This window comes from Erithacus rubecula, assembly GCF_903797595.1.
Source record: "Erithacus rubecula genome assembly, chromosome: 3".
Taxonomy (NCBI): Eukaryota; Metazoa; Chordata; class Aves; order Passeriformes; family Muscicapidae; genus Erithacus; species Erithacus rubecula.
Window position 1 is genome coordinate 114,299,831 of NC_136689.1, and position 15,571 is coordinate 114,315,401.

The 15,571-nt window shown below is 34.9% G+C and overlaps 1 protein-coding gene across 6 annotated transcripts in view; it reads right to left on the reverse strand.

Annotated features, from left to right (window-relative positions):
• PDE7A (phosphodiesterase 7A) overlaps window positions 1-15,571 on the reverse strand; it is a 74,713-nt gene that overhangs the window by 22,288 nt on the left and 36,854 nt on the right. For 2 of the 6 annotated variants that reach the window (XM_079300017.1, XM_079300022.1), the window contains exons 2-4: window positions 13,168-13,228; window positions 6,552-6,584; window positions 5,981-6,064 (exon numbers count right to left, since the gene is read on the reverse strand). In XM_079300017.1, coding sequence (XP_079156143.1) covers window positions 5,981-6,064; window positions 6,552-6,584; window positions 13,168-13,228 — 178 coding nt within the window. The remainder of the gene's footprint in view (window positions 1-5,980; window positions 6,065-6,551; window positions 6,585-13,167; window positions 13,229-15,571) is intronic. The other 4 variants (XM_079300018.1, XM_079300019.1, XM_079300020.1 and 1 more) reach the window with 2 other exon arrangements.

Genomic DNA, 15,571 nt, shown 5'->3' on the forward strand with positions numbered 1-15,571 from the left:
TAATCTCAGGACTAGGAAACTATAAACAAGGCAGTCTTTCCATACCAATTTACTGAATCATAAACCCAGCAATCCTGCAATTGTGTTTTTGGGGTTTTTTAACATGACTGCACTCACTGGGCACAGCAAATCTGCAATTCACAACAGCATATTGTGAACTAAGAAACCTCATTGAAGGTAAATATTTAGAGGCACATCATCAGAACACAAATATACAAAATACGTAAAAAACTTAGCCTTTACAAAATGGGTTATGCCATGTTAATGAAGATACTGATCCTCCTGAAGAACACGGCACATCCCACCTATCTTTGGTGTCCTAGAAAACTTCAGTTCTACAGTGAAGAAATGACAGAATCTTCAAACCATTTTTTTGTCAATTTTTCATCACCAGAATAAAAAGAAAAATTTAAAAGTAATCTATTATGATTAACAGAAAAAGAATTTCCTTTACCAATCTATATGATGGCCAATACAGAAAGTCAAATTGGAGCAGAGATGAAAACAAAAGAATTCTCACATATTTTCTACCAAATTGTCCAGGGAAAAATAAAACAAAGCAAAAAAAAAAAAAAAAAAAACCAAAAAAAAAAAGAAAACAAAACAATAACAAAACAAAACAAACCCAAACCAAACAAAAAAACAACACCCTTTCCAAATAAGTTACTTGGAGAAAGAACACATTGGAGAGGTTCAAAAGAAATGGGAAACAATTAGAATGTATGTCTGCATCTCTGTCTTCTTCTATGGTCAAACTTAAGCCAGCAATGAAATACAGAGTGGCCTGTAACTGGGCAAGATTCCAAAGTACAGGTTGTTTTACAGTAACTTGGAAAGAAGAAACTGTAGGTAAAACAAACATAGAATAACAAAAGAAATAACCAATCTGCTCTGCATTCTCAATTGGCACTTTTTATCCCCAAATCTTCCTTAACCAAGCTCATTCCAAGCTCACTCTTTTCATTTGGCCAATACAGCTGTATTTATAGCATTTTATGTTTTCCCCTTGTGTGGCTGCATTCTCCAAACTAAATCAGAGTCAAAACTTCTCTCACATTGTGGAACACAATTTATTTTAATAATCTGAACTGTGAACAATTAGAAGACAATTTCAGAATTGCATCTTTCACAGAAAGTCAGCTTTTGAAGAAATCTCTCAAGTACAAGCTTTTTATTCCTCAGTGATGGTATTTTCAAAAGGAAACAAATACTTCAAGCTAACGATCACACAAATCTTTTTTATTACTTTATTCATTGTGAAACTCACCCTTCTTCACAGTAGACTGCTGAACAAGACAGACAATTACTTTCAAACATAACCAAATAGGTAATTCCTCTATTTTCTTGAAACAAAAAAGGGCACTGAAATTCATCTGGACTCTGCTTAGTTTATCTCAATCTCTAGATGGTATCATCAAAAGCATCATTAGCTGCTGCTACACAAGGATTTTTCAAATTGTTTCAGGCAATCAATTTCGATTTGCAGTCTTGTCTCTTCTTTAAATTCTGGCCTCTCAGCCAAGGGCAGTCTAAATTCACTGTTCAAGGTAAACATTTTCGAATGGTTTCATGAGCTAAGAACCAGAAAGTTAAAAACATCATTGAAATAGCACACATTGACATTTTTGCCAGATACCAGAATAGCTTCTAATATGTTCCACAAGCTGTAATTTCCAAGTAAATATCTGAAGGTTGTATAATAAAGATAAACTCTAAAATTTCATCACATATTTACACTCTCAAAAGAATAACATTTATACATCACCTATAAAAATATCTCTTCCTTTCTTTCCATTCCCCCCTAAAAAGGCTCTATACGCAGCTAAGGAGAAGAACCAGCTAAGTCTCAATGAAGTCTTATACTGTATGCAAGCAACTATTTTCTTCAAAACTGAGCATTCCTGAATGTTACCAAACACATACTGATTAATTCAAAATCCCTTCTTCTTTCTAAGATATTTTAACTCACAGATGTGACAGATTCCATAAAACACAAAACAGAGCTCAATGTGTTAGCAATCACATCATCATCTCCCCGTAGAAGCGTGCTCTGATGAGATTAGTGCAAAGGAATTCCAAAAACCTTTTGACAAGATCTTACTTATTCTGAGCCCGGCACAACAGGAAAAGCAAGAAGAAAAACATGTTTCTTCTCTGCAAAACCAAAGTATTAATTTTTCTATCTGGTTCCTCCTGACTATACCCAAAAACCCTTTCCTAAAAGAAAGCTTAAAAACATTAATTTCAGCTGTATCTGCATACGACACTACTCAGTATTTTTTTCTATTATCTTAATCATTCATTTGAACTATGTTCATTTTTGCTTCACTTCCTCACTACAACATACTGTATGTATCACTGTGCACAGTCACTGTTTGGGCATTTTTTCAGGAGGAACAGTGATTAACACACATTATATATGCCTTTGTTTGTGAATGCTAGAAACACCTCCAGCAATCAAAATTTCTTAAGTGTAGTTGTGTGTGTGTATATACACACATTAAAAAATAGACATTATTAACAACTTCTCAATAGCAAGAATACAAAGCCTAAAACTTCATTGCTGATGTACTATTTCTGAAAAAGGGAATATTTTTATCTTGTCACTAACCAATTCTTCTAACAAAGATTTTGTTTCACAGTAGCTTTTATCAACATATTCTGACAGCATTGAAGAACAAATTACCACCTATGATGCCTCGAGTAATGTAAAGAAAGTTTGAAGTATTCATGTAAATCATAGCCTACTTGTAAACCAGAAGACAAAGAGTGATTATGACCACTGCAATCACTTTTTCAATAACTTCCCTGAAAATCAAACAGTACATGCCACATTCTCACAGTGAACTGCAAAACTCCCTTCTTGTTTCTTATGGAGTGAAAAGTAGATCCAGTGTTCTACAGTCAATTCAATAAAACATTACAGTGCATGGATTTTACTGTGTAACAGTGAGTTCAGAGGAAGAAGGTTGTGTGGCTGCTCTCTCCTTTCCAGAAATGGTGAATTTAAGATGCTATCTTGATTTTATGCTCATAATCCCATAAAGGCATAACCAACAGAACACAGTAATAGAAAACTTACTAACTGATAATATTAACCAACTGCCAACCAACAAGAATATAATTCTGACTTTCCCCATTCACCAGGAAGCAGTCTTGTTAAAACAAAAATTTGTTTATTGAGCTATTCATCTTGGTCGTTCCTGCAACTACCTATCAAAAGGTGACTTCTGGAATAACAGATAATGTAGAAGGCAAACTACCATCCAAAGTTAGCTTGATCATCAGTCAAATCCTGCATTTAAAAATCCTCAGATATGAGTCCCATTCCACTGACTCTAACAGCAATATTTTTCCAACCATCTTCCTAAAATAAAGTAGTCTAAAAGTTACTGTTGAGAATACTTACAGACAGGTTAGAAACTTGAATATTCATGTATCAATTACAGAACTCTGGGATCAAGATACAGATGACGAGTTTATAATGCATAAGAAGATACAGAAGTGATCTTTAGAAATAAGTGCTGACAAACTTTACTTAGGCAACACTGGTTGAAGTTACAAGATCAAATAGTGTTATAAAGGGAAGCAGTGAATTTAAAATTCCGTACTCTTTCAACTTATCAGTAAAAGACTGAATTAAGAGCCTATCAATAAAATATTAGAAAAGAAACTGATCAGTAGCATATTATTACCTAAACCTCCTGAAAGACATTCAACTTCTTCTCACAACATGTTGACAGAAAAAGCAAACAATGCAGAACAACCAAAGCTAGCTAAGCAAAACACAAACAGCACTGATGCTTCAGCACTGTGACTGACAGCCACTGTATAAGTCCTCTGCAAAACACATAAGCAATGATCATTGCAAAATATTTAGAACCACAGAATAAAGCCAGTGGATAGTACAAGAAAGTTACAGTGAAACTACACAAACACAATGGAGGAAGCATGTCCATGCATTACTGATGTTCAGGATACAGCTGTGGTGGGGAGAAAAAAAGAGGCAACATTCAGATGGTTTAGTTTGCTTCAGCTGCAGAAGAGACCCTTTCCAGTTCTGTATTTGCCCCAAGGAAAGAAGAGACGACTGACTCCTCTCACATGTTATTGCTCATGTTATTGAATGGGTGAATGTTTTTCAGTCATTTACCCCTACGTGACAGAACCAACTCCTTCTGAAGTAACAGGGAGAGGGCAGGGAGAATATCCTAAAAAGTAGGTCAAGTCTGGTTTCTGCAACTTCTCTCTACTGGCAGTCTTGTAGTGCATTACAAAATCTCTTTGGCTTAAAACAATTAAGGAAACACTGATCAGGACTAAATTAGCATTGCAGAGAGAAAATTTTATGGATAAAAAAGAATCCCACATGTAAGTAAGTTACTAGATAACTACTGATAAGGTGAGAGATAGTGCTGAATTGCTGACTGAAAAAAACTCCACAATGTGGCAGGAGCCCAAAGTCAAAGAGCTACAAGGTACAATCCTGAAGTGCAAAAAAATCTGACTATAATATAACAACTCTGAAAACTAACACAGCAGCTGACTTGGGAGAGAAGTTAAAGCCAAAGAATTTTTTGGGCCTCCTAGCAATATTTTTTGCTGTCATCAGACACCACAGGTGATGTTGCTAAAAGCTGGTAGCTGTGTCTGAACAAGTAGGGGCAAGGAGAAGGGTGTGAAAGTCCTTTTCTTGACTAGTCGTGATCTGCCTGATGCACAATCATCAGGATGGAAAGAAACAGTATGAAGAGGACCATAGAAAATAGTTAATTTGACAACAGCAATAATATCATACATTGACTGCCTTTTAACAGGTAGTTCTTTTAATAATTCTGTTAGTACTTCCCTGTATCAGCATGAAATGTCACATATATATATATACACACAAAGACAGTTACATACTTCATAAATTGCATGCTATTTCTACAGAGAATTTATTATACACAATCAGGACTTGAGATGAAACTCTTATCCTCTTTATTGAAAAAATCTACATAGCACACTCTTCAAACTTTGTTTTCTCACCTATTATTAAGAAACTTTTGAACAAAACTAAAAGTTTAAGAGTTTTAGAGATTATCTACTTTTAAAAAGAATAACCTCAGTTAAGATCAGAGCATAAGACCAGTTTCTGCCACTCATTTTTATTCATAAGGTAATTACAACAACCACACTTACTACCATGAAATTGGCCTTACTAAATCTCTCCATTGCATTCAGAATACTTGGAATTGTGCTGATACAATGCTTTATGACACTTAATACATTCATTATTAGTGTAATTTAATTAAGAGTCAGGTCCTCTGCACTTTTACTGCATACTGGTTTGGTGGTGTTGAAATTTTATATTACAACAACTATTGACAAATTTAGTTGTAATACAGATGGATAATTTAACTTTTTTCTCTAAAAAAATATTCTTCTAGTAACACTTCTAAAAAAAAATTCCTCAAAGACATAATAAAAAAATTTAGGCTACAGCTTTCTCCTAAACCTTTATCTTTTACTTAAGATTTGTCTCTGTCCAAAAATGTAAGTCCTAGCTACACATTTGAGTAGATGTAAATGTTAGTTCATTATGATGAAGTCAAGAATATCGGTATTATTGTAATTGTGTTCAAGCATCATCCTGGACAGGGCCTTTCTAGCGCTTTACAAAAACAGAAAAGTATTCTCAACTGATAGTGTCTGCCAAGCTCACAGCACACATACCAGTAGCTGTTTAGAAGATAAGTCATCATTTCTATATAGATTCAGGTCTAAATTCAATGAGTTTTAAATTATATTTTTTTTAAAAATATTTAGCAGCGAATATTTTCCTCTTCTATTTTTGGTAACAAGCTAGAATGATTTTCTCAGAAATATAAAAAAAATAAGTCTTGCTGTAAGAGCTACTAACTGTATTTTAGAGGCTCAGTAGTTAAAATTGATGGATGCCTTCGTTTATTTGTCATTTTATCTGCTTTTAAATACTTACAGTGAAAAATACGGAAATCAATGTATGGATGAGAACCTCTTCTCTCTGTTTCAAATCCTGCCCGACTTCTTACTCGCACATCTCCTAGAAACAGGGTCAAGAGTGAAATAAAAGTGTGGAAGAGTGGCAGAGATAAAATGCAAATGAACATAGCCTGGAGGGGTAAAGATTCATGTACTTAATGGAGGAGAGTAATTCAAACATAGGCCTACTTCAATGCTTTTTGTTTTAAAGGTGAAATTCAAAACAAAGTTTGAAGACTTGTTAAACATGCAATCACATGCTTTCTTGCCAAAATCTCTCCTGTCTAAGCAAACGTTGCCGGAAGCATGTGATAAGCATTCAGATGAAATTAGGAAGAGCTTGCTACACCAGTATGGTAAAAATGCACCTTAATATGACAGAAAACAAGAACATTTAAAGTTGTTGTTCTTCAGTAACACACATACAACGATAACATTTTGTAGAATACAAAAAAGCTTCAACTTCTAGAAATGATAGCTTTTAGCAAATAAGCTAATTACAATATGGTTTTATAATACATAATATTTTCCCACTAGCATTTACTTACTTGTGCTCAGCTGTTTGAATATTACACAAGAGCCTATTAAAATACCAAAACTCAGTATTAAAATTTGATCAAACTATTTTGCACTGTAATTAGCTTCAACCTGAAACTTTTAGCATGCTAGTTGACTTCTACTTATGCATTTTACCAACTGAAAGCTGATCAGTGTTCTTTCATTAGATAGTTGTATGTATTAATATAAGCAGTTCACCTGGATTAAAAGCTTTCACTTAAAATTCTTTTCCAATTACAAATTTGGAGAAATCTTTGAGGATAAAATGCAATAATGTTTCCCTCATCAAACCCTAACAAAGATAAATTTAAGATGTGCAAATGTTGTGGTTTCTAATTATGAAAAATCTGTCAAGCGTTGTATTGTCCTCACTTCAAACACAGCACTTTCCATATGAAACCAAAATAAGTAATTAACAAAACACACTATGACTGAGTTTATAAAAACTAAAAATATAGCTATTTATTTTTCATCAAGTGATAGATATCTTGAGAGCATTTTTTTCCTTTTTTTTCTTTTCTAACCTGCTAGTGTTGCTGAAGTAGGCAACTTATCAGAAAATAGCTAAAGGTACTGACTCACACTTGAGTAGTATGCTTTTAATACTTAACAGGTATCTTCCTAGAGATACATATCTATAAACACTGACACATCTACAGTGACGCACTTTACTGAATGTTATCTTGTGAGGCATGCTGGAAGGACTACAAACGGATAAATAGGCCCAGGACTCCCCTAAAGCTTACATATCAGTAAAAACATAGTCAATACGTGTGCCTTCTTTTTTTTTTTTTTTTTTTTTTTTTTTTTTAACTGAAAACCTTAACTGAGCTGCAAGGGAAAGCAACCCAGTTACTATCTGCAATTATTTTTCAGATCATTTACAAATTATTACTTATAAAGGCTTCAAGCATTCATTTGAGCAGAGTGCAAGAGACTCTCTCCTTCCAGGCAATACAGAGGCAGCAAATTGTAGAACTCTTCTGTTAGGCACAAGCAACTGGTGAATTTTACTTACAAAATAAAATAATAAAAATGAAAAAGAGAGGAAACATTTGAAGAGAGGGGGCGAATACATTAGTAGCTGTATATGAAAATAATAGTGTACATGGAGGAAAATTTGACTTTCATTACCTTCCACTCATATTTGTCTGGGTAATCAGGTATAGCTACAGCTATGTGAATGAGTTCACCAGCTAAATTAAAAGAAAATAAAAGAGGTTTTTCAATGGACCTAATTTTTTGCAGAAAAGGTGAGATAGGTTTTGTGATTTATTCTTAGTTTGAAATGTAGTTTTTTACTTTCAGAATTCACAAACCACAATATGAATTGGAAATAGTTTCAGCCATTGTGTAACTACGTTTTGGCAAACAATTTAAGTGTCATGAATAGAAAAAGTTCACAAAAAAACATGAAGACCAACATGGAATTCTGCAAATAACAAAATGGGGACGTTCATCTGATAAATGATGTCAAGAAAATTTCTCTCTGCTTTGTTCTTTTCTATTTACTAGTACCCTTGACTAACAGCACAAAATAGTATCCCTGGTACCCTTGAAATGCCTGCAATGTTGAGAATTTTAGAGAAGAAAACAGGAAAAACTGTCTGTAAGTAAAATTAAGAAGTGCAACTGACTACATTACTTTAAATAGCAACTATTAGAATATTTATTTATAGGAATATTTAGCCAAAGAAGGAATTGTATACTAAAAATGGACATAGCAAACTGAGGAAAAGGCAACTGTAGTAAGATAAAGCTAAAATGAGTGTGTTTACTCACATATATATAAAATGAGAAACTCTCAGCAAGGAAAGCTAAATATTTTCATTATATAGCTCTTGAACAAAATTTTCTCTCCCTAATCATAGTAAAGGAAGCCATTTTTTAAAAAAAACCAATATCACAACAATGGATTAATTTTTTTAGAATATAACTGGATTTATTCTGGAAAAATATACCCCTTCTACAGGACTGAAATTCATTACAGCAAACAAAGTAGAAAATTCTCTTGTGCCAGAACAAAGGCAAAAGAGGTGTCTCCATTATCATGGTACAGAACTGCTGCATTTTTCAAGATTTCAGACAATAAATATACTTGAAAAATATTAGTACAAGTGGAATTTGATGATACCATCCATGCATCTGAAGTTTCTAAATACACAGGAGAAAAAGGAATAACTGAATGCACATTTGAAACAATGTGCTATTAGCACAGTGAAACTAATCTCTAGTGCACATGTATAGTTGGTTCCAAGATATCCAGAAATACTGGATCATCATTATGCATTTACTCTTTGGTTAATGTAACCTGCAGAAGATTAATGGATCCCACATGCACCCACTTCATTGTACCTTCACATAACATAACATGTTCACATCAGTTTGCTTGGGAAATTCTGCACAAGTGTTTTGCAACCCTATGACTCTGAAGTTATGCAGAATTTAATTTTAAGGAAGGGACAGGGAACTTGACAAAAAAGCACAAGATATCTAAGATTTGAGATTACTTTTATCAAACAAAAGGACACTGTTACATAATTCCTTCAAACAGCAACAGAAGTCCAACCTCAGAGCCAATCATTAATATAGTAGCTGAAAGACAATTAAAATTTAACATCTAAAACAAAAGAACTTATGAATAGTTTTTATTTATTTAGAGCTTTACAAACTTATCAAAATGCTTACACAGTCTTTTTAAGCCATCAGATCCCACAGTCTGCTTATAGGTAATTTCCTTGGGGGAGGGCACAGAAGTGGCAGCAAGCTGCCTGGCAGCTTTTATCTGAAATGTCTCTTTTTGAGCCACTTTCAGCCACATTGGAAAGACTCTCGTGTTACCTTTACAGAACACATTCAAGTCCAGCATCTTAATGACACTGGACTTCCAGGAACAGTTTTTTCCCTCTGAGAGTTTTGTTGATTCCAAAGACTCAAGAGAAAGATTTGAAAAATGTGAAGCCTTCCTTTCCAAACTTCATTCGGAGCACAAAATTGATACAACATCTGATGGCTGAGTATTTAGCTACACTTTTTTCCAGAATAGTCTTGCATGATCAGGATCACTTGCATTTTTAAGACAAAGATCATACTGGCAGAAATTTAATTGACTACTATATAAATCATAGAGGAAGGAGCGTAAGAGGGAGGTTTGCAGTTGTAACAGAAAACTGACAAGAAATTAGGGCTGTAACAAAACTTACCTTGAAACAGATTGTATAGCTCCTGCCCCTCTCTCAAATTCCTGCTGACACCACAAGGACAGCTTTGATACTTACGAGGCAGCTGAAATGCCACAGCTGACATCCCTGGGCGTTAGGGTTACCCAGCACATACTTGGTGCTACCCTAACACTGCAGTGTGGCACAGTAACAATGCAGCAGCTGCTTGGGGAGCTGAGGCCATCCGGAGCAGGGGCAGAAACCTCAGAGACCATGGAGGACAGCTGGGAGCAGAAATTGCGACAGCCACCTCAAGGTAAAGGATTCAAGTCAAAGCCATGAGGTTGTGCAGAGCAGGATTTTCAGACAGAATTACTAACTTCACAGATTAAAATTCCTATTAAATTTGTTGGAGAAACAAATGACAGGTCAGCTGAATGTGCCAGAATTAAAGCAAACAGAATACAGCATAAAAACCACTACCAGAGAAGAGGGTTCAGAGTACACAGTAGCTTTTCTCCAACGTCACCTCTTTGAAATGATCAAGACCTCTAAAGGAAGATAAATGCTCCAATTGCAGCTGGGAGGTGCATGCTCACCAATACAAGCAGTCAGTGCCCCACACTTTCTACCCCATGCACAGTAGAAAAATCTTTCAGTCAATATAAAGCAACAAGAAAAGGAAACGAGAAAAGCAATAGAAAAATCAAGAAAGTATCAAGACTACACAAAAGCACTTACAAGATATTTTGAGAATTCCTCATAGTTGCTGAGAAAAGCGGTTGAGGTGATGCAGATGTTTTAACATCTCCAGGGTCTTAAAAGAAAAATTCTACAATGCTGCATCTGTATCTATATTTTAAAATAGTAAATAAGCCACTCGGGAGTGGCTTAGTGTATATTTTGGGAATGGGGTATGACAGATGAGTCATTACAGTCAATGCTGCTTGTTTATATCGACACACTGATGAAGGCAGCTAGGAGTTAGCTTTTTATTTTGCATACCCCTAAAACAGGGTCTTTTAAATTGAACCTGGACACACTGCTATACCACAGGAATTCCGGTTTAGTTGGTGTAAATGAATTTCCATTGGATTACCATTGGAACACCCTGAAAACATTGAGTGAAGAAACTTCATGGCCAGCACAACTAAACAAAGGCAGAAGGAGTTACAGTCTTGTATTTTTGTCCATAAGATAAACACCTTATTAAGGTACATTTTGTTGGTATACACAGTCTGTATGGAATAAAAATCAACCAAGTAAAAGGCAAATCTGCTCATGACTGTGCCTAACTTTCCATTATGTTACAACTGAGGATTTCATATAGCTTATTCTGCTCAAGTGTACTAACTTAAATAGAACAAAAACAAAATTCTCACAATACTGTAGGAAATGCAGTGCTTCACACTTCTTACAAAAAATTGTAATGGAATATAGTAACCCTTGAATCTAGTCTGATATTAATGGTTCTACATACCGATGAGTCCAACTGTTCAGCTTTCAGGCTGGTCTTTTTAACAGTCCATTTACAAGTACAAAAATAATAAATATGCAAATAGTTGCTAACTTGTACAGTATAGTACACATAACATTTAGGAAAACCAAGTGATCTCTATTAAGTGAGAAAATAACACAAATTTATCACATAATGATTCAAACATGCCGTGAGTAATTTTTTGTTTGCTTGTTGGTACCGTCCTCCCCCCACCTAAGTTGGAAGTCAGTTCTTTAAAATATTTACTGCTTCTGAATAACAGAACAGCATGAATGAATTATGCCAGCAAGAATTACACTATTCATAACAAGCACCAATCTCATTATGTAATAATTAATTCCAATGAGAGTACAAGTGAAAGATTAATTTACTTAACATCTTGTTCTGAATATTTTCCAGTTCTACCTACGAGAACAGTGGAAGATTTCCAAGACAAATCAGAATTTTCTCTCCATTCAGACGTATATACCAAAAACTAGAGGAAGCCATGCTTTGTTTCTCTCTAGAATTACTTGAGCATTATCACAAATCCTTCTGCAGAAATGGTGGGCCTAACTACTTAATTTTAACTTTTGAAAAGAAAATAAACCCATTTACAACAACAACAAAAAACCCAGCAGCTTTAAAAAAAAAAAACAAAACATTTAGAACCCAGAATCTTCTGTTCTCATCTTAACAAATCCCCAAAGTAATTAAATTCTCTGATCAAAACTCCTTCAGTAGACAGTCAGTGCTACAGTATTAACAACTTCACAAATGCGAAAAATCAAAATAACTGGAAAAAAATGTGAAGCTGCTAAATAAAAATGGGATTTATATGTATCTATGACCATGTATTCTTACATATGTAGATTAGGACTATAAATTCATATACACACAGGCATATAGCTGACAACTTAAATTCCTATATAATGCAGTTATGAATTCCTAGGGACTTTAACGTGTACAATCTATAACTAAACTGAAAAGACTCAGGGCATAAAAAGACATGTTCTGGCTGATTTAGCTGGAGATGGTTAAGAATTTATAATGAGTAGCTGTTGGTGCTCACTGAGCTGTGCGAGACATCATGCAAGCATTCATAGTCCATTTCAACACAAATTCAAAGCTCAAGGTGGCTTAAATGAAATGGCATCATTTGGCAGTGAAACAGACTTAGAGCACATACACAGTCCCCATGCCATCTGCACCATCAGCAGCCTCCAGAAGAGGTGCGGGAAATCCTGGATCTGGCAGCCAGATCTGCAAGAGCTTTGCATCTTTCTCCTCTCAACAAGTGACCTCAACTCCTTCTGTGCACTCACTACCACAGAGGGTCTCCCCTGGATACTTTCCCCTCCCGATACCATTCTTTTGTTTGAATTTGACTTTACCCTTTATCTCCTTGCTATTCTGGAAGCACTCCTCAGTAAGTCGACTGAGCTACTCTGCCCTGTGAAGCGCCCTTTCCCTTCTCAAGTCACCTTCTAGGATTAATGAGAAAAATACTGTTCAAAATAATACCAATATTTCGAGAACATCTTGCACACTTCATAGCCTCAGTACTGAAGTTTTTAAGAGTCTCCAAATGTTCCCTAAGCTACAGTTTTAACTACAAAGATACCAGGCAGAGGTGGCAAATCCCATCGCAGAAAGATCAATTATGAGTCACTTAGAAAACTTTACTTCTACTAAACACATTGGGTTAACTATGGGATTTTTTTTTTCTTCAATATAAGAGTAAAACATCCTATACAATGCTTAACTCAGGAAAAAAAGAAAAAAGGCAAACAACCAAAAAACCCAAATCAACACAAAAGAACACAACCCCTTGTAGAAATTTTAACCAAAATATTACCCAGGAGAAAGACAATGGTAAGTTTATTAATTCAACAGACATATTAAAAAGTTACTATTTAACTAAATTATAAATATTGGAACTTGCAATATAGAAAATGGTGTGCTTACCTAGCATACGAATGTACAGCGCAGTCTGATCAGAGCTGTCATAGGAAATTGCTCCACGTCTCTGAAAAAAGAGTGTATTTTAAGCAAGTTAGAAGCAAATAAGTTTTTAATTGAAATGAAAATAAAGTTAATTCCCCATTTCCATTTTAACTCTTCACACTAATTATAGAAATAATTTCTTTCATGCAAAATGCATCTTTCAAGTATATATACACCTAATGATTTTGCTTTAAGAGGGTACAAAGGAAGAATAGAAATTAGTAGTGAAAAGATTATGAAAAGCGAGATCAGAGTGTGGTAAAAAACACTTCCGTATATTTCCTTCCGATATTCCTCAATCATTCCTCACAATAGAAAAGACGCAGAACAGGATTACGCAGACACAAGAAAGTGCTTCTCATGGCCTTCTAGAACACCACACTTGAAACAATACTTGCAGTTCCTGGTTTATATATCTACTTTTACCGATGGAGTATTTCTATCTTCCAAAGGTAAAAGATATAAAAGAACTGAAATTACAGCATTACTGCAGCCCTAGGATGCCATATGCCACTTTCATTCTACCCTGTATTTTCTGTAGGCAAAGCAAGGTATCGCTGAGGTAACACGTTATACATAAAGGTATTTCAGAGAAAGACAGAAAGTAATATTTCAAATTTGATGATAGAAGTTCTGAAGAGTCATCGAATTACCAACGTACAACATTAAGATACTCCCACATAAGCTGTATTTTTTACCTACATGGGACACATATGTTTCATACATACTGAGCTACTGCTGTAGTAAAAATCCAGGAAGCCTCCCACAAAGTGGTGAACTGGTCCCCTAACAGCTAAAAACTGGAGGAATGTCCTCACTGGCATCACACAGTGGGCAAAGCAAGACTTCCCCTAGTACCCAGCCTCACAACTTGGCTTTATTGTACTTTGACCATCTTCTGTCCCTTTCTAAAACCTTCATTAATGTTACTTGTTAATCCTAGGATTAGAGGATCACCTTCACAATCAGACCTCCATTTTGACAGTTCAGAACATTTGTTCTCTACAGAAATAAGATTTTTTGTGGGAGGTGCACATTAGAAACTCCTATGACCTCTCTCTGTACACCACACTTTTTTCTTACTCTGAGGACAGTGAAGTCCTTGATGCCACCAAGAGTCACCATGTGACTTTGAGAACTTCAGATAAAAGTCAGCCTGGTGGCAAACACAATCACCTATTTTTTCATCTGTGCATCAGGAACAACACTACCTCATGGACACACAACAGCCTGAAAATGTGCAAGTTCAAAAGATAAGAAATCAAACCATGTTAGGAAACAGGATAGAAAAAATAATGTTGGCTATTGAGAAGAATTCTGAAGGAAATAAAAATACATGGAAAGGCAAAAAGGCAGAACTGTTGATATGCATCTATCTACAGAACAACCTGAAAGAACTCAAAAACAGACTAGAGATGCATAACCTCAATCACTGTGATCTGTACAAGTGATGAGCTAAAACTCCAAACTCCAAATAAGTTTCACTTATTTTTTAAAATATTTCTCATGCCAAAACAAAAAAATAAAACATTATGCTTGATGTCATAGAAGTGAGGTTTTTTTTTCCAAAAGTAAGCTTAATATGAAATTACAGAAGTGACCAAAAGACCTAGCTCCAAATGGGGTCCAATAACAGCTGGTGTGAAGACTACAAGGAAGAGCTCCCTGTACAGAACTTATATGTTGTCTTAGCTGTGTTGGTACAGAATTTCTCACAGCATTATGCCTGTCCTGCCTGATAGGAAAGGCAGGAATACAACTCATCAGCCAAAAAATGATGCTGACTTCTCACTAACATTTTCAATGTTTTCCATTAAACTTGCCTCTGAGTTTCAAAAAATCTCAGCTGAACGTATTTTCCATAGCCTGGAACATTTCATATCACTGACTAGGCACAATCAGTGATGTAATTTAGTGCTAACTTGCAATTTGCACCTGTCTATCACAGATTTCTGGATATGTCCAGTACAGTTCTGTAATCTAATACAGGAGAAACCTAAGCACACATGTAGCTACAAGACCCACGTACAACTGGAGCATTAGTTTCCAAGAAAGAAAACAATATACAAAAATTTACCAAAAAAAAAATCCTTTTGATATGTCGATTTTAAAAATATTACTTGCTCCCTAAAATAAAATACTGTTAGATAAAGCAGTATATATAAAGTAGTGCATCTATGTATGATATCAAATACAAAGCATATTTTTAAAAACACACAGTAGTTGCTTATACAGACAAGTGATTTTGCTCTGCAAGGACGTATTTGAAACAATCAAATCTAGTAAAATTACCTTAGAAAATTTGGTTCTCTAATGAAAAATAGAGACAATTTCTTGTATACATTTCACTAGCAATACTACACAA